Consider the following 25907-nt stretch of genomic DNA (forward strand, 5'->3'; position numbering starts at 1 on the left):
AAGAACCAACTTTTGGTTTCATTGTTGTTGTTGTTGTTTTTCTATTGCTTTTTCTATTTCATTGATTTTCATTCTGATCTATTAGTTCCCTTCTACTTATTTTGAGTTCAATATGCTCTTTTTTTTTTTAGTTTTTTAGATGGCAGCTGAAGTCATTGATTGGAAATCTTTCTTCTATAAATTTCCCCCTAAGTACCGCTTTAGTGGCATCCCACAATTTTGGTGTGCTCTGTATTCATTTTCATTCCATTCAAAATACTTTTAATTTCTTTATATTGCTATCCTCTTGATCCATGTGTTTTTTTTTTAATTGAGATATAATTGACATACAACATTGTATAAGTTTAAGGTGTTGATTTGATATGTTTATATATTGCAACGTGACTGACACCTCTATCATATCACATAATTATTTCTTTTCTCTCATTGTGAGAACAATGAGGATCTTGTCTCTTAGCAACTTTGAAGTTTGTAATACAGTATTGACTATAATCTCTATGACTATTATTGTTGACTGTAATCTCCAGGATTTATCTACTAGTTCCAAGTTACCTAAGTGTTATTTAGAAGTGTGTATTTAATTTCCAAATACATGTGGCAGGGGGTGGCAGTTCCAGAAATCTGTTATTGATTTCTCAAGGTATTTAATTCCATTTGGTTAAAAAATATATTTGTGTGACTTGATCTTTTTGTATTGAGACTTGTTTCATGGCCCAGAATATGGTGTATCTTGGTAAATGTTCTGTGTGCACTTCAAGATAATGTATATTCTGCTGTCATTGGGTGGAGAGTTACATAAATGTCACTTGGGTCAAGTTGGTTGATGTTGCTCAAGTCTTCTATTTCCTATTGATCTTCTAAGTGTACTATCCATTATTGAAAATGGATATTGAAATCTTCAACTATTATTGTTGAACTGTTTTTCCCTTTAATTTTGTCAGTTTTTCCTTCATGTATTTGGGGCTTTGTCATCATGTATGTGTGTGTGTGTATATCTATATATATGCATACCACGTATGTATGTATGTTTGTAACTTAAATTTTCTTGATGAGTGGACTGCAACATATTTTTGTTAATGAAGTTTTATTGGAATACAGCCATGCACATTTGCTCATATATTAAGACTACTATATTCTTACCGATTTTTCTGTCAACTTGTTCCATAAATTAGAAGAGAGATATTGAAATTTCAGACTATATTTATGGATTTGCCTAATTTTCCTTGTGCTTTTTGCTTTTCGTATTTTAAATTTTTTTTTTTTTTCAACGTTTATTTATTTTTGGGACAGAGAGAGACAGAGCATGAACGGGGGAGGGGCAGAGAGAGAGGGAGACACAGAATCGGAAACAGGCTCCAGGCTCCGAGCCATCAGCCCAGAGCCTGACGCGGGGCTCGAACTCACGGACCGCAAGATCGTGACCTGGCTGAAGTCGGACGCTTAACCGACTGCGCCACCCAGGCGCCCCGTCTTTTTTGCTTTTTGTATTTTAAAACTCTGTTGTTAGGTACGTAAATATTTCAGTTGTTACCGCATCTTGAAGAATTGACCATTTTATCATTTTGAAATGATTGTCTTTATCTCTGGTATTCTTTGCTCTGAAATCTGCTTTGTCTGATACTAATATAGCCATCCCAGCTTTCTTTTGATTAGTGTTAGCATGGTGTGTTGATATTTTAAGAACATTTTTTGTAGGGAGAATATAAATTTTTTTATTCTATTTTAAGATTTTATTTTTAAGTAATGTCTACACTCAACATGGGACTCAAACCTACAACTTTGAGATGAAGAATCACATGCTGTACCTACTGAACCAGCCAGGCACCCCTATAAAATTTTTTATGTTAAATTTTTTATATTAAATCTTTAAAATTTAATCCTCTCTGATTTTAAATAGGGTAAGTGCCTCTGTTATAGCCTTGACACAATATATTATCATTTTTTTGTTTCTTTTTCTCCCCTCTAGGAAAAAATTTCTTTTTTTTTGTTTTTTTTGTTTTTTGTTTTTAAATTTTTTTTTTTAACGTTTTTATTTATTTTTGAGACAGGGAGAGACAGAGCATGAACAGGGGAGGGTCAGAGAGAGGGAGACACAGAATCGGAAACAGGCTCCAGGCTCTGAGCTGTCAGCACAGAGCCCGACGTGGGGCTCGAACTCACGGACCGCGAGATCGTGACCTGAGCCGAAGTTGGCCGCTTAACCGACTGAGCCACCCAGGCGCCCCAGGAAAAAATTTCTTTAGGCGATGAGCCAAATGATTGTTCTCTGGAATACATAATGCATGAAATGTGTTTTCGTAGCCTGACTTTTCTTCCCTGTTATCTGGTTGGATTTTTTGTCTTTTGTCAAGGCTCTCAGTTCATAAGTTCATAAGCTATACCAGAAAATGCTATTTCTTCCATGAAGACTTTTTTTGATTATTCTTGTCTCCTTATTCTTATAGTACTTTTTTGTTTCTGTTTCATGATGGCCATGGTAACATCAGAATACGTTATGATAAAATATGTCCTTCCCCTTTCCACCCTTAGATTCCCTTTTCCCAAATGCTGTATTTTTAAACTCTTAACTGTTTTTAATTTGTGGAGGAGAGAAAAACCAATGGTTATACCCATAATGCCTAATTATATGATTATATCAGCATTAAAAGGCAGAGGTACTTTTTTCTGAGGTGATGACTTAGGCTGGCACATAGGCCCTGGATACTTTGTTTCTGCTTCAAGCAAAGTAGATTTTATAAATTTATCTTCTGTATAAGATTTCACTGGAACTAAAGGTTCCACTGCTTAGAGGAGCTTTATACACACACACACACACACACACACACACACACACACATAATTTTAAGTCTAGAATTCTATGTTGTCATACACACACACACACACACACACGCACACAACACACACACACACATGCACATACATATAGATGTGTCTCTCATATCTAGCTTACTTCCTTGGAATTTGAGTGCTGACTAGTTTTTGCTTTTCCACAGTTGACAACACTTACTACAAAGAGGCAGAAAAAGAAAATTTGGTGGAACAGTCCATTCCATCAAATGCTGCTTCTTCCCTGGAAGTCAAGGGAAACACCTCAAGAAATACTCCAGCACAGCCACAGAGGTAAGACTGTTTTAGGGCTCCAAAGTGGTTTTTATGTTAGTAATGTTCACAGAATAGTTCCTGTCAGGGTACCTACTATGTGTCTCATACTATATTAGGCTCTTTATTTTACCTCATTTAATCTTCATAACATTTATGAATTGTAGGTAATATGCTTAACTTATTGATAAGGACTTAGAGGTACTAAGTTGCTTAAAGTTTACTGGTTCCAGAACCCTTGCTATTTGCACTATCAATATGGATTGCACTTTATTTGTGTGGATATATGACAGACTTTTTTTTTTCCTATTTATATATTATAAGTAAACTTCATAAGGGCAAGCAATATGTATCCTTACTGTGCCTAACAGTGTCTGGCAGGAGCAGAAACTGAATATTTAAATGCTTGATGAATGAATAGATGGGTGGGTTAAGCTGCAATCTTGGCACTGGTGAACTTAAAATAGTTAATGTCTTTGAATGTTGTATTTGCGTCAGTATCTTTTTTTTTGATAACAAAAATACCATGTTTGGGAGCTGTCAGTATTAGTTGCCTTCAGATGGCACTAATCAGAAGAATATTCAGGTTATGTTTTTTTTGTTTTAAACTTTCAACATCTAATAATTACCATCCACTCATAAAGTTTAAATTGTAAGACCGTTTATTGCTTTATACTTTGATGTTACCTAGAATATCCTCAAGAAAGAGGGATGACAGATAATATTATTTTATATTCAGAAGTGATAAAACTACCATTTACAAAGCCTCATGCTGGTATAAAGGTATTACCTTTTGAGATTGGTATCATACAAGCTTATCCTAAACTTTTTTGGTAAAGAAGCCCATTTTAATTTTTTTTTTCAACGTTTATTTATTTTTGGGACAGAGAGAGACAGAGCATGAACGGGGGAGGGGCAGAGAGAGAGGGAGACACAGAATCGGAAACAGGCTCCAGGCTCTGAGCCATCAGCCCAGAGCCCGACGCGGGGCTCGAACTCACGGACCGCGAGATCGTGACCTGAAGCCCATTTTAATAAAAAGAATTCTATGAAATTTCAGTGAGCTAGGCATATATCACAAGAGTCTTAAGAGATTGCTACTGGTTGATTCTATGGTTTCTGTTCCATGTTTAGATTGTAAATTGAGGCCTACAGATTCCTATAGATTGCTTCAGAATCCCGGAAACTGTTAGTGTCTTCACTTCTCTCTTCTGTATATGTATATGATTGCTAAAATTGTCTTTCATCCTGATTGAATGCTGAATGCCTTTTGGAAATGACGGTGTGAGAGGAAGCCAGCTACTATTAGAGACCTGAATGGTTTTTTGTTTTATTTTTAAGGCAGGTACTTCTACCACTCAAAACTTCAGTTTACTGAGAATAATCATATCCTCCAGGCTCCTTGTAAGAAAGGGCCAAATAAGATGGCATGTGACAGTACTTTGTAAATGATATTGCATTATGAAAATGCATAGTAAGTAAAACATTAGTGCCATTAATCTCAGATCTCAGATTTATCTGAGTCCAGAGTTACCTAATCGAGAAAGGAATGGCAGATGGAATAGGAAGGTGTAGATAGTCATACAAATTCCGGAGCGCCTGGGTGGCGCAGTCGGTTGGGCGTCCGACTTCAGCTCAGGTCACGATCTTGCGATCTCGTGGTCCGCGGGTTCGCGCCTCGCGTCAGGCTCTGGGCTGATGGCTCAGAGCCTGGAGCCTGCTTCCGATTCTGTGTCTCCTTCTCTCTCTGCCCCTCCCCCCTTCATGCTCTGTCTCTCTCTGTCTCAAAAATAAACGTTAAAAAAAAAAAAGTCATACAAATTCCATTTTATTTTATTTTCACATGGTCTCAATGGATAGGCTAAAACATGTCCAAAACTTCTTTGACACAGAATAGTTAAGAGTCAATAAGGCCTTAGTGTGTAATGATAATTTTTCCATGGAGGTGTTGCTTTACCATAAATACATGTTTTAATTTTTGGCATCTCATCCCTTAGTCATTTCTCCCTAAAGACACCCAGCAATTCTTCTCTTGACTTCATAACATTGCTGACTTTAAATAATGTCCAAAATGGTCGTGTGTTCATGTGTTTTGCCTTCTTCCTTTCTAGTTTGTATGATTCCCAGTCCCGTTTTTAAAAATTAACTAGTTTTGGGGTGCCTGGGTGGCTCAGTCTGTTGAACTTCTGACTTCAGCTCAGGTCATGATCTCACGGTTAATGAGTTTGAGCCCCGTGTCGGGCTGTGTGCTGACAGCTCAGAGCCTGGAGCCTGTTTCGGATTCTGTGTCTCCCTCTCTCACTGTCCCTCCCCCACTTGTGCTCTCTCTCTCTCTCTCAAATAGATAAACATTAAAAAAAAATTTTTTTTTAATATTTATTTATTTTTGAGACAGGGAGAGACAGCATGAACGGGGGAGGGTCAGAGAGAGAGGGAGACACAGAATCCGAAGCAGGCTCCAGGCTCTGAGCTGTCAGCACAGAGCCCGACACGAGGCTCAAACTCACAGACTGCGAGATCATGACCTGAGCCGAAGTCGGATGCTTAACCGACTGAGCCACCCAGGCGCCCCTAAAAATTTTTTTAAAAAAGGTAAAAGTTAACTAACTTTACTGGGTAATAATTTGCATATAGTAAAATGTACAGATCTTGGCCGTACGATCTGATTAGTTTTGATAAATACATACTACCATGCAGCCATAACACCACAATCAACATATATAGTACATTTTCATCACCTCAAAAGTTCTCTCATCTTAACCCTTTATAGTTAATTCTTACTGCTTTTTCTACCTTCTCACTCTCTCACCTCCTACCCAGAGGCAAAACTGTTCTAATTCCTGTCACTGTAGATTAATTTTTTCCGTTCTAGATGTTTTTATAAATGAAATTTATGGTACTCTTTTATATCTGACTTCTTTTCACTTAGCGTGTGCTTTTGAGATTCATCCATGTCCTTTCATGTTAGTAGTTTGTTCCTTTTTTTTTTTTTTTTTAAATTTTAAATTTACTTTTGAGAGAGACAGAGAGACAGACAGTGAGCGGGGGAAGGGCAGAGAGAAAGGGAGACACAGAACCCGAAGCAGGCTCCAGGCTCCGAGCTGTTAGCACAGAGCCTGATGTGTGGCTCGAATCCATGAAGCGTGAGATCATGACCTGAGCCGAAGTCAGATGCTTAACTGACTGAGCCACCCAGGCACCCCAGTAATTTGTTCCTTCTTATTGCTGATAGTAAGTTCTGTTGAATGGATATGCCACAATTTATTTATCCATCTACCAGATGATGGGCATTTGGGTTGTTTCCATTTGGGGGCTATATAGAGCTGCTCTGAGTAGTTTTGAGGACATAAGTTTCTCTTGAGTAAATACTTAGGACTGCAATAGCTGGGTCATAGTGTTAAATGTATGTTTATAAGAAACGCCAGAAAGTTTTCCAAAGTGACTGTACCATTTACATTCCCACTGGCAGTATATGAGAGTTTCATTTGCTCCGTATCCTAGCCAACATTTGGTATTGTCCGTCTTTTTAATGATATTTCATTGGTTTTAATTTACATTTTTCTGATGACTAATAACGTTGATCCATATTTTCATGTGATTATTGGCCATTCATGTATTTGCATACATAGCTGGCCGCTTTTTTAGTCTGGTTCCCTGTGGTCTCCCCCAGACCTGTGAAAGTTAGAAGTCAGCCAAGACTTTGAGTAGAGTTTAAGTGTTCATCCTCAGGTTTAAGTGTTCATCCTCTCTGTGGTTCTCTTGTTTCTGAGGTTTTGTCTCTAAATTGCTGCCAGCTCCAATGTTTGTCTATTGACACCTCAAGCAAGTAAGATGTTAGTTTTGTGCCATCTTACTATATGCACAGTGGGGGTTACATTTATAAAAAAAAAAAAAAGCAGCAAACTCACCAGTCTTACGTGGTGTGGTTTTATTTTTTAAGGATGGACACCTCACCAGTTTCTGCTTGCCTTTTTGCTGGGCTCCATGGGTGTCCTCTAAATATACATGGTTTAGCAGTCAGGCAGGAATTTGTGCAGAGGTTTTGCTCAGATTTTGAGTGACATTTTTTCTGTGGCTCTTTCACTTTCAGGATTTTCTTCTAAATTTCTAGGTGTTATACTGGCCTTGAATTTTTATCTTCTATTATCTCTAGCCAGTGAGACTGGAATTTTCTGCTGTTAGAGCTGCTACATTTGGGGAGTACCTCAGGCAAAAAAGCTACCAACTCATAATTTTTACCCTTTGCAGTTGTTTTTCATGGATAAATGTGCCTCTGTTTTCTGCCTGCTTTTGGTCACTTTCCAGTGCCTTCAAATGGTTGTATTATTGTATCTTGTCTGCATTTTGTAATATGCACTCTTCATTACTCATTCAATACATTCATTTCTTCATTCCTTAATTCAGTAAATTTGCTCTTCATTACTCCATGTAATTTTTTTTATGAGTACTTTCTTTTAGAGATTAATATGAAATATTTGTAGATGAAAGGTAGACAGTTAGGATTCGTTTCGAAATCCAATAGGATGGATGGAAGGAAAATTGATTGGGATTGGCTGTGAGTTGATAATTTCTGAAACTGAATGATGAGTACTCACTAGTCCATTTTATTCTCACTTTTAGTTTTTTAGTATTTAGAGAGAGAGAAAGAAAGCACATGTGCATGGGAGAGAGGCAGAGAAAGAGGGAGAGAGAGGATCCCAAGCAGGCTCCACACTTTCAGTGCACATCCCGACATGGGGCTCAATCCCACAAACTGTGAGATCATGACCTGAGCTTGAAATCAGGAGTTGGACATTTAACCAACTAAGCCACCCAGGCACCCCTCTCCTTATTTTAAAAATATGCTTGAAATTCTCTGTAATAAAGACTTAAAAATTGGTACTCTGTGCAGTAGCATGAAAGCCTGAAAATGTAATAAGTCTTTACAGTGTTTAGGACTTTTATAAAAAAAAGTATTGAGAGAAATTAAACAAGATCTAAATAAATTGTAGGACATACCATATTTATGGATTGGGGGATCAGTATTAAAAAGATATTAGTTCTCCCTAACTGATCTATAGATTCAATGTAATATTCATTAAAATCCTAGTGGTTTTCACTGTGGACATTGATAAACTGATGCTAAAATTTATTCAGAAATGCAAAGGTCTGAGAATAGCCAGATACTTTCAAAGTGCTAGTTGATAGCAAGACATATTATTATGAAGCTGCAGTAATTCAAGCTTTATGGTATTATCCAAGGATTAATGAGATCAGTGAAATTCATGCACCCATCTCTGGGCATGATATATGACAATGGTGTTACTGTAGACCTGTGGGGAAACAGTGCTCCCCCCCACCCCACCCTTTAAAAAACAATGCTTTGCTAGTGGATATCCAGATCGAACAGAATGAAACTTGGTCCCCCTTTGCATATAAAACAGTCAATTCTTTTTTTCTTTACATCCAGTGTTGGGGCTCAAACCCACAACCCCAAGATCAAGAGTCATGTGCTCCTCTGACTGAACCAGCAGGGGCCCCTAAAATAGTCAATTCTGGGTGGAATTGTAGATCTAAATGTGAATGCTAAAGCTCATATAATGAAATATTGGAGAATATCTTCATGACCTTGGAACAGGGAAGGATTTTTTTTTAAATAGTATACACACAGAAAAGCACTGACCATAATGGGGAGGGGTATTCATGTATTTGAGACATTTATCTAGTCAAATGGTACCATAAAGAGAGTAAAAAGCCAACCCCCAAAGTGGGAAAAGATATTTGTGACACATAAAACCTACAGAGGGCTTATGTTCATAGTATATAAGGAATTCTTACTAATCACTCAGGAAAGGATTGACAACCCAATGGAAAACAAACAAGAGACTTGAACTAGTACTTTATCAAATAGGATAACCAAATGGCCAGTGAACATGTGAAAAGTTGCCTATCTCACTGGGAATCAGAAAAGCAAATTAAAACCACAGCAAGGTTTTACTGCATACCGGCTAAATTAAAACATCTGACAGTACCAAGTGTTCAGGAGGGTGTAGAGCAATGCAGACTATAATATCAACTCGCCAGTGTAAGTAAGCATAGATTGGTACAAGCACTTTGGAAACAACTTTTAATTGATATAACCAGGGTCCTATGACCTAACAAACGGTCTTAAAGCCTACACCCGCCAGCAACATGTGCACCTGTGCAGTGGACTGGATAGATAGTGGTACATTCCTACAGTGACTGTTATACAGCATTAAAAATCCGTGAATTAAAGCTACATGACTCAATGTGGCTGAATCTCACAAATATAATGTTGAGTGAAATAAACAAGACAGAAAAACAATACTTGCAGTAGTCTGATTATATTACCTGAAGGTTTCTTTTTTTTTTTTTAATTTTTTTTTTTAATGTTTATTGCTTTTGAGAGACAGCACAAGTCGGGGAGGGGTAGAGAGAGAGAGACATAGAATCTGAAGAGGACTCCAGGCTCTGAGCTGTCAGCACAGAGCCCCGACATGGGGCTCAAAATCACGAACTATGAGATCATGACCTGACCCAAAGCTGGACGCTTGACCAACTGAGCCACCCAGGCACCCCTGCCAGTGTTCTACTTCTTAGCCTGGGTGGTGATTTCATGAGTCTTTACTTTATAATCATTTAACTTAATTTTTGTTTTGTGCACATTTTGGTATGTGTTAAATATTTTACCAAAAACGGGGGCGTGACTAAAAGGAGAAAATAAACACCTTAGTTACCAGGAGATCTGATCTCAAATTTCAAGTCTGATAGCAATTTGCTATGTAACAGGGTCAAGTCACCTCATCTTTATTGATTTTTACATTTAAAAGGAGGGAGTTGTATTAGGTGATTGCCTGTGTCTTAAAAGAAAAAAAATCCATTGCATTTAAGTACCAACATTTTATGATGAGGTTCAAAAGCTATCAGTAAGGCAAAAAGTTTTTAGAGTGGAAATAATACCACAAAACTCTTTGTAGCCATTGGCAGTTTGACATACTTTCACATTTCTGGGGCACAATTGCATATGTGTAGTAGATACATTCATTTTGGATAAATTTTGTCAATTCCTGTACCACAGGCGATCTACTAGACTCTCTGCTCAGAAGGATTTGGAACAGAAAGAAAAACATCATGTAAAAATGAAAGCTAAGAGATGTGCTACTCCTCTAATCATCAATGAAATTCCACCCTCCAAAAAAATGAAAGTGTAAGTAGCCACAGCTTCTGTCGGTTGGCATAGGTTTTACTCCTGTTTGCTCCTGTGGTTAACAGCAAACAGAATATATGGTGCTTGTTCTTATTTTTATCAGTTAGGAATGTATTTTGCTATAAGAAATAGCCTATTCACCTCGAGTGGTTTAAAGAATAGTAATTTATTTGCTTCACAGAAGTTTGCTGTTGGCTTTGGTTCAGTGACTGAACAGTGCCAGGGCATTGTTAGCTTTTTTTTCATACTTGTTACTCAAGATGGCAGCTCTGTGTTTCTTAGCTTCTTCCTTGTGCTTGTTGCCTCATTGTCACAAGATAGCTGCTATATATCTAGGTATCACATCCATGTTTAAGAGAAGAAGGAGAGTATGATGAAGAGGGGCAGCACCCATATCACAAAAGTGAAAATTTTTCAGAAACCTTGGTTATACCTCAGTTGCCCTACTGTGTCGCTTGAATTCTCCCTAGTACAAGAGAAGCTCTCAAAACAAGTACAGCCTTTGTACATTGCCACCCCAAACAAAATTAGAATTCTATTGATAAGAAAGAAAGTGGAATAGATATTGGGAAGGCAGCTAGCTATCTGCCATTTGTGCATTTTATGATAAGCAGTTGGAATCTCTCCCCACCCTCCTGAACCATCATCAGACAACTCTTACCTTGACTTCTGTTGGTGTTCTCAGAGTTTACCCATTTTATCCATTGGTACGTACTATTGAAAGAATCTTGCAATTGAGACGTGCTTGTTGTCCGAATGAAAGAGAAAATTTAAGCCTTATGTGATAGATTTGGGGAGGAGAGTACAGCAGTGTATGCTTTAGGGAATTGAGAATATTTATTTTTTGTTCTTTTGAACTCAAGTTCTAACAAAAAAAAGAAGCCAGAGGAAGAGGAAGAAAGCAGTGCCCATCAAGATACCTCTGAAAAACATGAGTCTTCCCCAGAGAAAGCCAAGGGCCGACATACTGTGTCTTGTATACCACCTGTGAGGTATGTTTCTTTCCTGAATTTAAACTTTAGAGTCAATAGAGTAAAATTATAAGCAGGTACATCTGTAGTGTGGAGCACATGGAGCTTGGGAAACTAATAAATCTGTAACTATGGTGAGGTGAATTGTTTTATATTGTGGGGGATGCTCAAGTCTTAAACATTGAGGAAAATATACTATTAAAGCAAATTAAAAGGAATATAAAAGGAAAAAGTTAGTAAAAAGGTCCTTACTACCTGAATTGAACAGTTTCTATTTTACCAAGCTCCCTTCAGGTCTTTACGCAAGTAAAAAATGTATTTTTACAATCTGTGTATAAGTAACCTTTGGGATTTGTTTTCTTTGCTTGCCACAAGACTATTTCTTTTTCTTTTTCTATACTATACTATAAAATCTTCCCATTTATCCTTTTTCAATAGCAAATACTCTATCAAATTATATTTACCATTTCCTGTTGAAAATGTAGTTACCAATTTTTCACTATTAGAAATAATCAGTGAACATCTTTATTGGTAGGGACTTTTCTTTGAGTAGTTTCTTCAGGCTGAGGAAAGAGAAATTCCTTGATCAAGGCTAGTTTTATGGCTATTGATATTGCCAATTTTATTTCTGAAATAAATGTATGAATTTACAATACCATCAGCTTTGAATGAATATTTTTATTTCCGTGTACCCTGTCCACATTGAATTTGTTTTTTGCATTTAAAATTGTTTAAATTTACTTGATAAAATGTTGATGGCATCAACTTATTTTAATTTTTATTTGCTGATAGGATTATATTACTGTTATTGTAAACATCTTTTCCATATTTCCTCTTGGGTGGATTGTCTATTTCCTTTTCTTTTTATCTGTACATGGTATTAGTGATAGTCTCATTGTTAAGAATGATTACTCTAAACTGAACTTTTGCTATGTGTCAGGTACTTGGGAAACACCGATTTAATAGTCACCAAATATTCTGTGGGGATGAATATATTCCTCATTTTACAGTGGAGAAAACTGAGTCTCAGAGGGATTAAATATTTTTCTCAAGAGCACATAGGTAGAAAATGAAATGACATGGTTGGGATTTGAACTCTAGCTGGTTTCACTCCTAAGTCTCTCTTCTCCATCACAGTGTATATTTTACGTATGTCAGTCTTTTGTCATATTTCTTGCAAATATTTTCCCCATTCTACTGGTATTTTAATCCTACTTTTTCTTGTGGCCTAAAAGCTGATCATTGTATAGTCAAATTTATGTCTTTTGTAATATCTTCTATAGTCAATTTTAGCTTTCTTTTTGAAAAATTTTCAATATCGTTATAACTTGTGCATCTTGGTTTTTTTGGTTTTTTTTGTTTTTTTTCATACTGTTACATAATTAAGTCAGTATCGATTTATCAGATAATCCTTTTTGGCTTTGATGATTATTTTATCACAGGTTAAAAATCTTGTCTGTAATACCTTTAGACTGTTTTGAATCAGGAGCCTCTTTCTTCTCTCCTCTCTTACCTCCTTTACTGATTTTCCCTTTAGGCAAAAGACTCTAAAAAGTACTGAGGAGCAAGAGTTGGAGAAGAGAATGAAAATGCAACAGGAGGTGATGGAGATGCGGAAAAAGAATGAAGAATTCAAGAAACTTGCTCTTGCAGGAATAGGTCAGCTTGGCTCTGGTTGATTCTGATTTATGAGGGGTCCTTCCCATAATCTTGGTAGGGTTTTTGAAGTCTCTAAAGGATAAAAGTCTTTATTGGTTAGTAGCCAGTAGAAAAAGGTATGTTTGTTAGAAAGCTGGACATGGATATTCTTTATATCCCAATGATTGTTCCCTAGAACGTTTTATATACACCAGACTAGGGCGCCTGGCTGGCTCAGTTGACAGAGCATGTGACTCTTGGTCTCAGGATCGTGAGTTCAAGCCCCCATATTGGGCATAGAGGTTACTTTAAAAAAAATGGGGGGGGTATTATATATATACACCAGACCTTTCTTAGAGCGCACTGTTGCTCTCTGTCTCTAACTGTAGAACTCACACCCATCTTTTGAGGCCCTTTTCCATGAAAACTTCCCTCATTTCTTCAAGGATAACTGATTCCTCTCTCCTTTTCCTTTCTAATTCTTTTTCTTTGTGTTAGAAAAAGAAGGAATTACGATTGAGACAGAAGATAAAGCCATTGGGCATGCCAGTTTTTTATTGTTGTTTTCCCATTTTAATTTTAGACAGAGGAAAAGACAGCTGTGCGAATCCACTTGTAGCTACAGAGGACAAGTAGGACTGAGGGAACGAAAGGGTCAGAGTTCTGCTTTGCTCTGGCATACATAGAGTTATTATTGGTGGAGTCAAAGCTATAAAGCCCTGAATACTGAGTTGAAAAAGCACCCCTGGAGTTTATAGGATTTCCTTCATAGACATGTTAAGTGTGCTTTTTAAGACAATTCATAGCCTTTCTTGTCAAAAGTATTCCAGTTACTGTGTGTCCAGAGCTATAGCTACACCTAGGAGATGGGATTCTTCTCCCCTGTTCTACCTCTTTGCAGTTTGCCTCTGACCAGAGGTCCTCACACCAGTAGTGCTCAATGAATAAGGTACATATAGTAAGTAGTGTCCTTGAGCACTGATTCAAATTTGGGGCTATGTGTAGAGAGTGAACAATATTAAGATCCATGATGATAGAAATATCAAAAGGACTGGATAAAGGGGATTTACTGATATTCTCTATTCTTAGTGTTACCTGTGTGTTTTACTCTGCTTCTTACTCAGGGCAACCTGTGAAGAAATCAGTGAGCCAGGTAACCAAATCAGTTGACTTTCACTTCCGCACAGACGAGCGAATCAAACAACATCCTAAGAACCAGGAGGAATATAAGGAAGTGAATTTTACATCTGAACTGCGAAAGCATCCTCCGTCTCCTGTAAGTTGATGGGCTAAATGGATATTCTTGTTACTAATTCAGGGAGGATTTCGGGTGCACTACTTGTGGTCACTATAATTGAGAGAAGCGTGTTTTTGAGTTAAGGTAGCTCTAAACCCTCACTTTGCCCCATTAGCTATGTGATCTTGGAGAAGTCATGCGGCCTCTCTGGGAAGCATCTTAAGTTGCTGTGAAAACTGAATTAAGGATGTACATATGGAGCTCCTGGTAACTCAGTCATTTAAGCATCTGACTCTTGATCTTGGAACAGGTCATGATCTCACATTTGTGAGATTGAACCCCTCACCAAGCTCTGCCTGACAGTGCGGAAACTGCTTGAGATACTCTTTCTCCCTCTCTCTCTCTCTGCCCCTTCCCCACTTGTGCACACATGCACTTTCTCTCTCTGTCTCTAAAAATAGTTAAATAAACTTAAAAAAAAAAAAGAAAGAAAGAAAGCAGAGTGCATGGGTGGTTAAGCATCTGACTTCAGCTCAGGTCATGATCTCACGGTTTGTGAGTTTGAGACTGCGTCAGGCTCTGTGCTGACAGCTCAGAGCTGTAGCCTGTTTCAAATTCTGTGTCTCCCTCTCTCTGCCCCTCCCCTGCTCATACTCTGTGCCTCTCTCAAAAATAAACATAAAAAAAAAATAGAAAAAGAATGTACATAAAGCACTTAGAATTCTGTGTGGCAAATTGTAGGTGCCAGCTTGCTACAGCTTGTGCTCTTATAAAATTCTTGAAAAAATCTTGTGTTTACAAAGTTTTGTGCAATATATGACAGGGCTTATGGAAGAAATGGGGTTGGGGCAGACCATTCAAATCTAACAAAATGATAAGAATCCTACTTAAAAATTCTAAAAAATATTTTTTGTAAGTTTTATTTATTTGAGAGAGAGAGAGAGAGAGAGAGGGCACACAAGCAGGGGAGAGGCAAAGAGAAGGAGAGACAGAATCCCAAGCAGGCTCTGCACCATCAGTACAGGAACTGATGTGGGGATGCGGGGCTTGAACTCATGAACCGAGAGATCATGACCTAAGCCAAGATCAAGAGATGGACACTTAACTGACTGCGCCACCCAGGCATCCCTAAAAATTCTAATACTAAGAATTTCTTCTTGCATTTGCAGTAAGCATCATTACTTGTTGAAGTCAGTCCTTTGCGGTCTTAAACCCTGGTGTTGTGCTTCTTCCTTTGAGATGTAGGTCCTTAAAGAGTTTTGTTTCTAATCAGAGACTAATTTTATGAAAGTTAATCATCCAAGGACTAGACTCCTTCATCACTCAGTTTTGGGGAGGATGTCTGCAGAGATTCTGATTCAGGCAGTTGCCTGACCTGATCCAGACCCAGAACCCAAATCAATTTTTTATTAATGGGATTAAGGGTGAGGGGAATACCTTTGCAGCTTTTTTTCCCTTCTAATTTTCAGAAAACTTGTTCTTGCTGGCTTCAAAACACTGACATGCTTGGAGAAAAAAAATCACCTTATTAACTATTACAGAACAGATAATTTGTTAAGCCCTAGATCCTTTCTCCCTTCTTTTTAATGTTTATTTTTGAGAGAAGAGAGTGAGCATGCACAGGTGCTTAAGCAGGAGAGGGGAAGAAAGAGAGGGAGACAGAGAATCCTAAGCAGGCTCATGCTGTCAGCGCAGAACCCGTGAACGTGGCTTTGAGCCACATGGCTCAAACCCACAAACTGTGAGATATGACCTGAGCTGAAATCAAGAGTTGGACACTTAACCAGCTAAGCTCCCCAGGCGCCCCCCCAGCCCCTTTCTCCCTTTTTTAAAAGGTGGGAACAGACTAGTTTTAACCTTTGCTCAAGGACTGACAAATTTAGGAATAATAATCTTGACTTTTTATTTAAAAAAAAAACAAACAGGGGTGCCTGGGTGGCGCAGTCGGTTAAGCGTCCGACTTCAGCCAGGTCACGATCTCGCGGTCCGTGAGTTCGAGCCCCACGTCGGGCTCTGGGCTGATGGCTCAGAGCCTGGAGCCTGTTTCCGATTCTGTGTCTCCCTCTCTCTCTGCCCCTCCCCCGTTCATGCTCTGTCTCTCTCTGTCCCAAAAATAATAAATAAACGTTAAAAAAAAAAAAAAGAAAAAAAACAAAAAACAAATTTTTTTTAACATTTCTTTATTTCTGAGAGAGAGAGTGAGAGAGCATGATCAGGGGCAGAACAGAGAGAGGGAGACACAGAATCCAAAGCAGGCTTCAGGCTCTGAGCTGTCAGCACAGAGCCCGATGCGGGGCTTGAACTCATGAACTGGGAGATCACGACCTGAGCTGAAGTCGGACACTTAACCGACTGAGCCACCCAGGCGCCCCATAATAATCTTGACTTTACCACAGTCCTTTTTTCTTTTGATCCTCTGTGTTGAATATGCGGCTTATGGTAGATCTGAGCTCTTCCAAAACACTTCATTTGAGGACCAACTTTCTTTACAGGCTCGAGTGACTAAGGGGTGCACCATTATTAAGCCATTCAACCTGTCCCAAGGAAAGAAAAGAACATTTGATGAAACAACTTCTACGTACGTGCCCCTCGCACAGCAGGTTGAAGCCTTTCATAAACGAACCCCTAACAGATATCACTTGAGGAGCAAGAAGGATGATAGTAAGTTTCATATCAACATTATAGCTGGTTGGAGCCTCCCCTAGGATTTCATTTGCTTACATAAATTTGCCTTTAGTTGAAATCCTAGCTTTTGAACTAAAGTATTTCATATGCCTACATGCAGACAAGAAGTGCACAGTTGAGCATCTTTGTACTCCCCGCTCTGGCTATCTGTCTACTTATATACATCAACCACCTTGATCCTCCTGGTCAATAATTGGCCAGGTATTATACCTTTGCCACTTGTCAGGGTGTATTGGTGCGGCTACTTAACTATAGAAAATGGAAACATTCCATTCATTCAGGGTTGTGTGCTTTTTGTTCAACCATTCAACAAATTTCACCACTATAAACCAGGTATAGAAGTGTAGGAGTTATAGCAGTGAACAAAATGGACTTGGTGCTGCTCAACATTAAGTTTCTAATTCAGTGAGAGAAACAGAGCACTATAGATTATGGTAAGTGTAACGAATGTAGAGGGACACACAAGAGTGAAGAGATGTGGGAGATAGGTAGAGCATGTCTGTAAGCTGAGAAGTCCCTGGCAGTGAAAAAAGTTGAAGAACCAGGGCAGAAAGGAGATAACCAGTGATTGGCCCTGTGCCAGCAGGTGGAGGCGGGATACTTAGCTCAGGTGGAGTGCTTGTTCTTTGAAGGGAGGGTAGAAGAGAGAAGAATGGGTGCAAATGCCAGAGGGTTTGTAGGTTTGGGATGAACACATGAGAGGATTCTAATCTCTTAGCTTTTGTCTTTATGAGAATAATTACTGCAAGAAGGAAAGTAGAGAAGTTTGAGAAATGGAAGTCATGTAAAATAGTTGTCTAGAATGTAGGACTAGCGTTCTGGATAAAGCAGGATTTTGTTGTTTTGCCTTTGAAGGTCTCAGTGTTTTCTGCCCTTGCATTGGCATTGTTTAGTGCAGCCAGGCAAGCTTCTTTAAGTACAGCATTAATATTGTTATTATATTCCAGGGGTCATTTGTCAAATTTTAGATTACAAAAATAGTGAAATGTCTTTTTTTTATCTTAGTGGAAATTTAAATATTAAACATGACTTTCCAAATAATAATATGACTTCTAGAGTCTGATACGCCCTGCTTTTAGAATCTTGGTCCTGGCAAATAGAAAAAAAATTATTTCCTGCAATTAAAAAAAATTTTTTTTAATTCCAATATGGTTAACATATGGTGTTGTATTAGTTTCAGTTATAGTGATTCAGCAATTCTATACATTCCTCAGTGCTCATCATGATAAGTATACTCTTAACTCCCTTCACCTATTTCACCCATTTCCCACCCACCTCCCCCCAGGTAACCATCATTTTTTTTTTCTCTATAGTTAAGAATCTGTTTTTGGTTTGTCTCTTTTTTCCTTTGTTTTATTTTTTTTTAATTCCATATATAAGTGAAATCAAATGGTATTTGTCTTTGATTTATTTCATTTAGCATTATATTCTCTAGATCCAACCATGTTGTTGCAAATGACAAGATTTCATTCTTTTTTATGGCTGAGTAATATTCTGTTATATATATATCCATTCATTTGTCAGTGGACACCTTGGGCTGCTTCCATAATTTGGTATTGTAAATAATGCTACATTAAACATAGGGGTGCATATATCTTTTCAAATTAGTGTTTTTGTATTCTTTGGGTAAATACCCAGTAGTGGAATTACTGGATCACATGGTAGTTTTATTTTTAATTTTTTGATGACCCTCTGTACTGTTTTCCACAGTGGCTCTATTAGTTTGCATTCCTACCAACAGTGCACGAGGGTTCCTTTTTCTCCACATCCTTGCTAACACTTGTGTTTCTTATGTTTTTGATTTAGCCATTCTGACAGGTGTAAGGTGATCTCTCATTGTAGTTTTTTGATTTGCGTTTCCTGATGATGAGTGATGAACATCTTTTCATGTGTCCCTTGGCCATCTGTGTCTTTTGTGGAGAAATGTCTGCTCATGTCTTTTGCCCATTTTTAGATTATTGGGTTTTTGTGGGTTGGTTTGTTTGTTTTGTGTGTGTTTTTTTGGTGTTGGTGTTGAGTTGTATAAGTTCTTTATGTATTTTAGATACTAACCCTTAATTGGATATGTTGTTTGCAAGTATCTTTTCCCCTTCATAGGTTGTCTTTTAGTTTTGTTGTTTCCTTTGCTATGCAAAAGCTTTTTACTTTGACATAGTTCCAATAGTTTATTTTTGCTTGTATTTCCCTTGCCTTGGCAGGCATATTTAGAAAAATGTTGCTGCGGCCAATGTCAGAGAAATTACTGTTTGTGCTCTTTTCTAGGACTTTTATGATTTCAGATCTCACATTTAAGTCCTTAATCTATTTTGAGTTTATTTTTGTGGATGGTGTATTTTGTGCAATGATTATTTAAAACTTTATGTAGTTATAAATAATTGTTATATGTATACTTGAAGGCTGACTTATTTCTTTTTTTTTTCAATATATGAAATTTATTGTCAAATTGGTTTCCATACAACACCCAGTGCTCATCCCAGAAGGTGCCCTCCTCAATACCCATCACCCACCCTCCCCTTCCTCCCACCCCCCATCAACCCTCAGTTTGTTCTCAGTTTTTAAGAGTCGCTTATGCTTTGGCTATCTCTCCCTCTAACCTCTTTTTTTTTTTTTTTTTTCCCTTCCCCTCCCCCATGGGTTTCTGTTAAGTTTCTCAGGATCCACATAAGAGTGAAAACATATGGTATCTGTCTTTCTCTGTATGGCTTATTTCACTTAGCATCACACTCTCCGGTTCCATCCACGTTGCTACAAAGGGCCATATTTTGTTCTTTCTCATTGCCATGTAGTACTCCATTGTGTATATAAACCACAATTTCTTTCTCCATTCCTCAGTTGATGGACATTTAGGCTCTTTCCATAGTTTGGCTATTGTTGAGAGTGCTGCTATAAACATTGGGGTACAAGTGCCCCTATGCATCAGTACTCCTGTATCCCTTGGGTAAATTCCTAGCAGTGCTATTGCTGGGTCATAGGGTAGGTCTATTTTTAATTTTCTGAGGAACCTCCACACTGTTTTCCAGAGTGGCTGCACCAGTTTGCATTCCCACCAACAGTACAAGAGGGTTCCCGTTTCTCCACATCCTCTCCAGCATTTATAGTCTCCTGATTTGTTCATTTTGGCCACTCTGACTGGCGTGAGGTGATATCTGAGTGTGGTTTTGATTTGTATTTCCCTGATGAGGAGCGACGTTGAGCATCTTTTCATGTGCCTGTTGGCCATCCGGATGTCTTCTTTAGAGAAGTGTCTATTCATGTCTTCTGCCCATTTCTTCACTGGGTTATTTGTTTTTCGGGTGTGGAGTTTGGTGAGCTCTTTATAGATTTTGGATACTAGCCCTTTGACCGGTATGTCATTTGCAAATATCTTTTCCCATTCCATTGGTTGGAAGGCTGACTTATTTCTAAAATTAATAGATTTGGTTTGTATCTCCTGCTGTTATGTGGCCAGATCTAAATTAGAGGACTCATTCCACGTAATTATGAAAATTGACAAGGTTGCCTCTGGTCAGGTAATCAATATTGTCTATGAATGGTAGTGGTAGTCTTAAGATTGATGCTTTGACATAGTCTTTTTACTTTCTCTATTTGACTTTCTTTAAACAGGTCGTGATGTTTTGATGTAGACGCATTTAGGAAATTCACAAAATTGGGAGTCATTACTTGATCTTTAGAAAGGCCTTATTTTAAAGCTGGAATAAACAAAAGTCTTATGTGTCAGTAATAAGCAAAATAGTTGGCATTGTGAATAGAAAGGCAGTACATGCCTGTGCAGTGATAAGGAATCCATCAGACACAAATGGATTTTACGTTCAGAAGATGATAGTAGAGTTTAACCAAAGACTACCTTCATCATACCCCTCACTAAAGAGTGACAGGAAAGAAGGGGCTGCATGTTTGTCAGGTTGACTGACATGAGCTGAGCTGAGTGTGGAGGGCAGCCACTCTGATTTGTCATCTCTGGGCTGCCTAGCTGAGTCAGCACCTATAGTGTGCTGGGAGTCTTGGGAGCTAGGTGAATGTCTGTGATCTTGGTTTACAGCTCTGTTACCCTCCAAGTCTGCTGTGGTCAAGATATCCAGAGACCCACAGACTCCTGTGCTGCAAACCAAACAGCGCACAAGGCCAGTGACCTGCAAAAGTGCAGCGGATCAGGAGGCTGAGGAGCTTGAGAAACTGCAACAGTAAGTCCAACTGGCAGTATTTGAGGAAGAGTTCCAAGAATCTGCCTGCTTTCTTTTCAATCATATATATGTGCGTATATATGTACATATATATGTATGTTTTGAGTTTTTTTTAGTTTTATTTATTTATTTTGAGAGAGAGAGAGTGCAAGTAGGGGAGGGCCAGAGAGAGAGAGGGAGGGAGAGAATCCCAAGCAGGCTCCATGCTGTCAGTGCAGACCCTGATGTGGGGCTTGAACTCACCAACCATGAAATCATGACCTGTGCCAAAACTAAGAGTCAGACACTTAACCGATTGAGCCACCCAGGTGCCCTTGGCTGCTTTCTTTTCAGTTCTATAATGGGGATAGTTGCTGTTTTTCTTGTCATGGGAATTTATGGCATTTGAGTTATAGGCTCTGTAGTCTGTGCCCCTGCCTCTGTGATTAAAAAATCAGAAGGGGGTGGGGGTAGGAGGCACCTGGCTGGCTTAGTTGGTAGAGCATGGGACTTTTGATCACAGGGTTGTATGAGTCCCATGCTGGATGTAGAGTTTACTTAAAAATAAAATATTAAAAAAAAAAAAAGAGAGAAGTGGGAATATGCAGATATCCTGGAACATAAAGTGGTAAAAACGAAGGGGGTAGGCAAACTTACTCAGGATTCCAACTAAGGAGTGTCCTCTGAACTTAGTTGAGGTAGATCCCACCCTTTATGGCTACCCAAGGGCTCATTACAGCTATTATTGGTGGAGGAAACTGGAACAAAGTGTGGTTAGCACTGGAGTTTGTCTCCTGTATCCTTCTTTCATTCCTTTTTGTACTTCTTTTGAGGAGGGGCAGCTTCCTCTGGGAAGAGAAATCCCAGTCTTTAAAGTGGTAGGAGTGTTAGGACTGGCTCCTTTATTCTTTGTCTGGAGGTAGAGACAATGGCTATGGAATGAGTCAAAATTTTGCTGTGCTTGGGTAATCATAATAATTATTTTTCTGTTTTAGACCTGCTTTGTTGTTTGTGTAATTTTTATTTTATTAAAAAAATTTTTTTGTGGTGTCATCTAAACTCTTATCTTACAGATACAAATTCAAAGCACGGGAACTTGATCCCAGAATTCTTGAAGGTGGGCCCATCTTGCCCAAGAAACCACCTGTGAAGCCACCCACTCAGCCTATTGGCTTTGATTTGGAAATTGAGAAAAGAATCCAGGAGCGGGAGTCCAAGAAGAAATCTGAGGATGAACACTTTGAATTTCATTCTAGACCTTGCCCTACTAAAATCTTGGAAGATGTTGTGGTAAGAATGGTTAAGGCCCTGTATGCTGGCAAAAATATCCTTCTCATGACCAAATATCTCCCTGTTCACAAATGTTTGAGTAGATACTATGATCAGGGCATTGTATTAGGAACTGTAGGTGATAAGAGACAAGTCGTGGATTTTGCTCTCAGGAAACTTAAAGTCAAGTAAGGGAGACAACATGTATAAATAATATAAAATTAGAAGTATTCTAAGAGCGGTGACAGTTAATAGTACTGTAGGAACTCAAAGGAGATAATGATTTCTTCCAGACAGGAGGTTCAGGGAATGCTCTGTGGAGGACAGAGCATATGACCTGAGTCTTCACATCGTCCTCATCATGTGTTGTCACTGTCATAATAGCTGACGCTTTCACTATGTGCTAAACGCTCCTCTAAGCCCCTTCTGTGTATTAACCCATTCATTTTAACCACAATGCCTTCAGGTGATTTACTGTAATTATCACTGGTTTCAGATGAGGCACTTGAGGCACAGGGAGGGTAAGTGGCATTCCTAGGCCATTCAGCTAGTGAATGGTGGAGCAGAGATAAGAACTCAGGCACTCTGCTCCAGAGTTCATGATCTTAATACTTCGTTATATTGCCTCTCCATTGTATGGTAGATTTTGGACTCATAGAAATACAAGTGAAGTGGACTGGCAGAGCATTCCAGGCAGTGGAAGTAACATAAAAGCCTAAAGGTAGAAAACACAGGGTAGCTACTGGGAAGCAGGTGGGTGGCTCATTTAAGCTACAGAAAAGAAGTACAGTATATCAAGAGGAGCAACTGGAAATGAGATTAGAGAAGTGGGTTATAATGTGATGGTGGGCATATAGTCAGGAATTTAGGGAAAACATACAATTAGGAAGAGATGCCACAAAGAATCAATAATAGGGTTCATCTACATAAGTGCAAAGATGGTTTTTAGATATATTTCTGTGCAGGTAGGGAAACACCTTCTTCCTGTATTGGACTGACTTATATCCAGGTACTAAGAACTCTCTTTTTCTGTTTTCTTTCTTTTTGCTTGCCCTTTTGAGTCACCATGGTTTTAAGTGAAACTGCATCAAAATATATTATTACCTTGGTCCGTGTACTTAGTTTTGTTGTTGTTGTTGTTGTTGTTTTTAAGGTTTTATTTCTTAGTAATCTCTACACCCATCATAGTGCTTAAACTCACAACCCCAAGATCAAGAGTCGCATGCTGCTCTGACTGAACTAGCCAGGCACTTCTGTTTATTCCATTTTCTTAGCACTAAGTCAGAAGCAATCCAAAGTTATATTTTCCAGGCTTTAAGAAAGCACAGTAATGCTTAGAAATAGTTCTTCCCTTCTTCCCACCTTTATGGCTTACTGCATATGAGACCTCTTTTCTATTCACAATGCTTTTTCCTTTTCCTGTTCTTTCCTTGATGCACAAGTACTATAGGCCAAATTCTGTTGCACAAACTTCTAAGAAACCTCTTCCCACACAAGTGATCATTCTCCAAGTCCTATGCTGTCATTTGCCCTTTGTCATTACCCACTGAGGAAAATGCTCTGAATGTAACAAGGGAAATGTAGGTTATATGCAAACTTCAGAATCCTAGAGCCTAGCAGAAGGGTTCAATGTTTTCATTTTACACACTAGAAAATCAAGGCCCAGAGAAGAGAAGTTACTTCTTCAAGGCTTTTGTAACATGCATTTAGTACCTTGCTTTTAGTAACATCTTTTTCTCTAAGCTCCTGGCTTTCCCCCCTGCTACAAAGCTTTGGTTTTTATTTAATTCACTTTTACCCTTTTGATTTTTACTATATCCTTGTATCTCATATTACCAGTATTGACTTTATATATTCTTAAAATTGACTAATTTTTAAAGTAATTTTATTTTTTTTTTCAATGTTTATTTATTTGTTTTTGAGAGAGAGAAAATCCCAAGCAGGCTCTGTGCTGTCAGCAGATCGACCAGGGCTCAATCTCACGGACCATGAGATCATGACCTGAGCTGAAATCAAGAGTCAGATACTTAACCGACTGAGCTACCCAGACGCCCCTAAAGTAATTTTAAAGGGAGCATATAAATCATTGTGTAAATGGAAAACCAATACTTTTTGCCATGAATAATAATACTAACAGCTAATATATGAAGCTTATTATGTGCCAAGTTTTATTCTACGCTCCTCAATTTATATAATAACTTACTTAATTCTCATAATTTATATAGTAACTTAATTCTCATAATAACTCTTGAGGTAAACACTCTAGGTCCTATTATCAGTCTGTTTTATAGTTAGGAAATATAATAGTTAAATAACTTTCCCAAGATCACTAACTAGCCAGTGGCAGAGCTGGATAGATTCTAGGTATATGGTTTCAGGGTCTGTACTCTTGTATTAAAATAGAAGGTACCTTTTTAAATAGAAAGGTCTTGGGAAATATGTGACTATTAAAAAAAAAAATAGTCTGCATCCCACTTAACATCCTCTTCCATGATATCTGTCTTACCTGAACTTTGATTTTAGAAACCCTGATTTAGGAAATTGGGCTGGCAGTTTGTTGCACTTTAGACATGCTAGGGTGAACTTGTATGTGGGGAAGGGTGCCTAGAGTTCGGTAAGATTTAGTTAAGTGAGATCTTAGAGTAGCCTTGTACTAGTTTATGCCTTGTTGAGAATTCTGGATAAACATATCAGCAAAGCACTAGGTAAGTAAGATGCAACTGAATTGATGTGGTACACTCCAGGGAAGTGTTTGCCAAATCCAGCTGGTTCTCAGAATCCTCTGGGGATCTTATTACATAAACAGATTCCTGGGCCCCACCCCTGGAGTTTTGATTTGTTATGTGCAGCATAGATTAGAGAGAGCCCCAGTGAGAAATTAGTGTCTGACATACAGTAAGCAGTTATGTTGTTAATAGTAATAACTGTCATTTTCTCACATGCTCTCCTCATGCCGAGCGTTTTATGTAGATTGTTGTCTTCTTGCAACAATTCTTAAGAGGCAGGTTTTATCTTTATTCCTGTTTTTCAGATGAGGAAGAGACAATAGGAGGTATCTAGTATGCAGAGCCAGGATGTGAACGCACCATCTCCTTGAATACTTGCTTATTCTACCATCATTTATTTTGGCAAACTCAGTTTTTGAGTTTGATACTGGCCATTTGCAACTCTCCCTTCTAAAAGTTCCAGTGATTGCACTTCAACTCTTGGTTTCTAGAGAAGCAAAGCATAGGAAGCATTACGTGTATTCTTTCACCCTCTTCATTTTTTAGAAAGAGAGGCTTTGAAAGGGGAATGCAGCTTGCCCATAGGATCATTTTTAAAAGTTGCTGGTAGAATTGAGATTAGGTCCCTTAACTTCTACTTCTGGACTCTAAGAACAGAAGAGCCTGCTTCCCAGAGCCCAAATTCTTCTGGTCTGTTCACCACTGTTCTTCATCCTTGCCCCTCTAGTGCTGAAGCTCTTTTTGTGTGTCCTTACGGTGTTTCTTGTGCTCTTAAACTTGTGGTTGATAGGTGGCAAGGAGACAATGGGGCTGATGAGAGATGGGCTTGGGCAGCAGTGGGCTGTGAGGCAGAGATGAAAAAAGGCCTCTTGGGGCAGAGGTGGAGTGATGAAAACCTTGAGCTCAAGGGTGTGA

General features: G+C 38.5%; 1 protein-coding gene across 8 annotated transcripts in view; it reads left to right on the forward strand.

The window, feature by feature from the left end:
• The window catches only part of TPX2 (TPX2 microtubule nucleation factor), a 60230-nt gene that overhangs the window by 20871 nt on the left and 13452 nt on the right, over positions 1-25907 (forward strand). For all 8 annotated transcript variants that reach the window (XM_086701929.1, XM_086701927.1, XM_086701935.1 and 5 more), the window contains 8 exons: positions 2994-3120; positions 10178-10306; positions 11170-11298; positions 12815-12936; positions 14040-14191; positions 16645-16813; positions 20877-21018; positions 22071-22287. In XM_086701929.1, the coding sequence (XP_086558055.1) occupies positions 2994-3120; positions 10178-10306; positions 11170-11298; positions 12815-12936; positions 14040-14191; positions 16645-16813; positions 20877-21018; positions 22071-22287 (1187 nt within the window). The remainder of the gene's footprint in view (positions 1-2993; positions 3121-10177; positions 10307-11169; positions 11299-12814; positions 12937-14039; positions 14192-16644; positions 16814-20876; positions 21019-22070; positions 22288-25907) is intronic.

This window comes from Puma concolor, chromosome A3, assembly GCF_028749965.1.
Source record: "Puma concolor isolate L17-30 chromosome A3, mPumCon1.1.hap2, whole genome shotgun sequence".
In the NCBI taxonomy this organism is placed as follows: domain Eukaryota; kingdom Metazoa; phylum Chordata; class Mammalia; order Carnivora; family Felidae; genus Puma; species Puma concolor.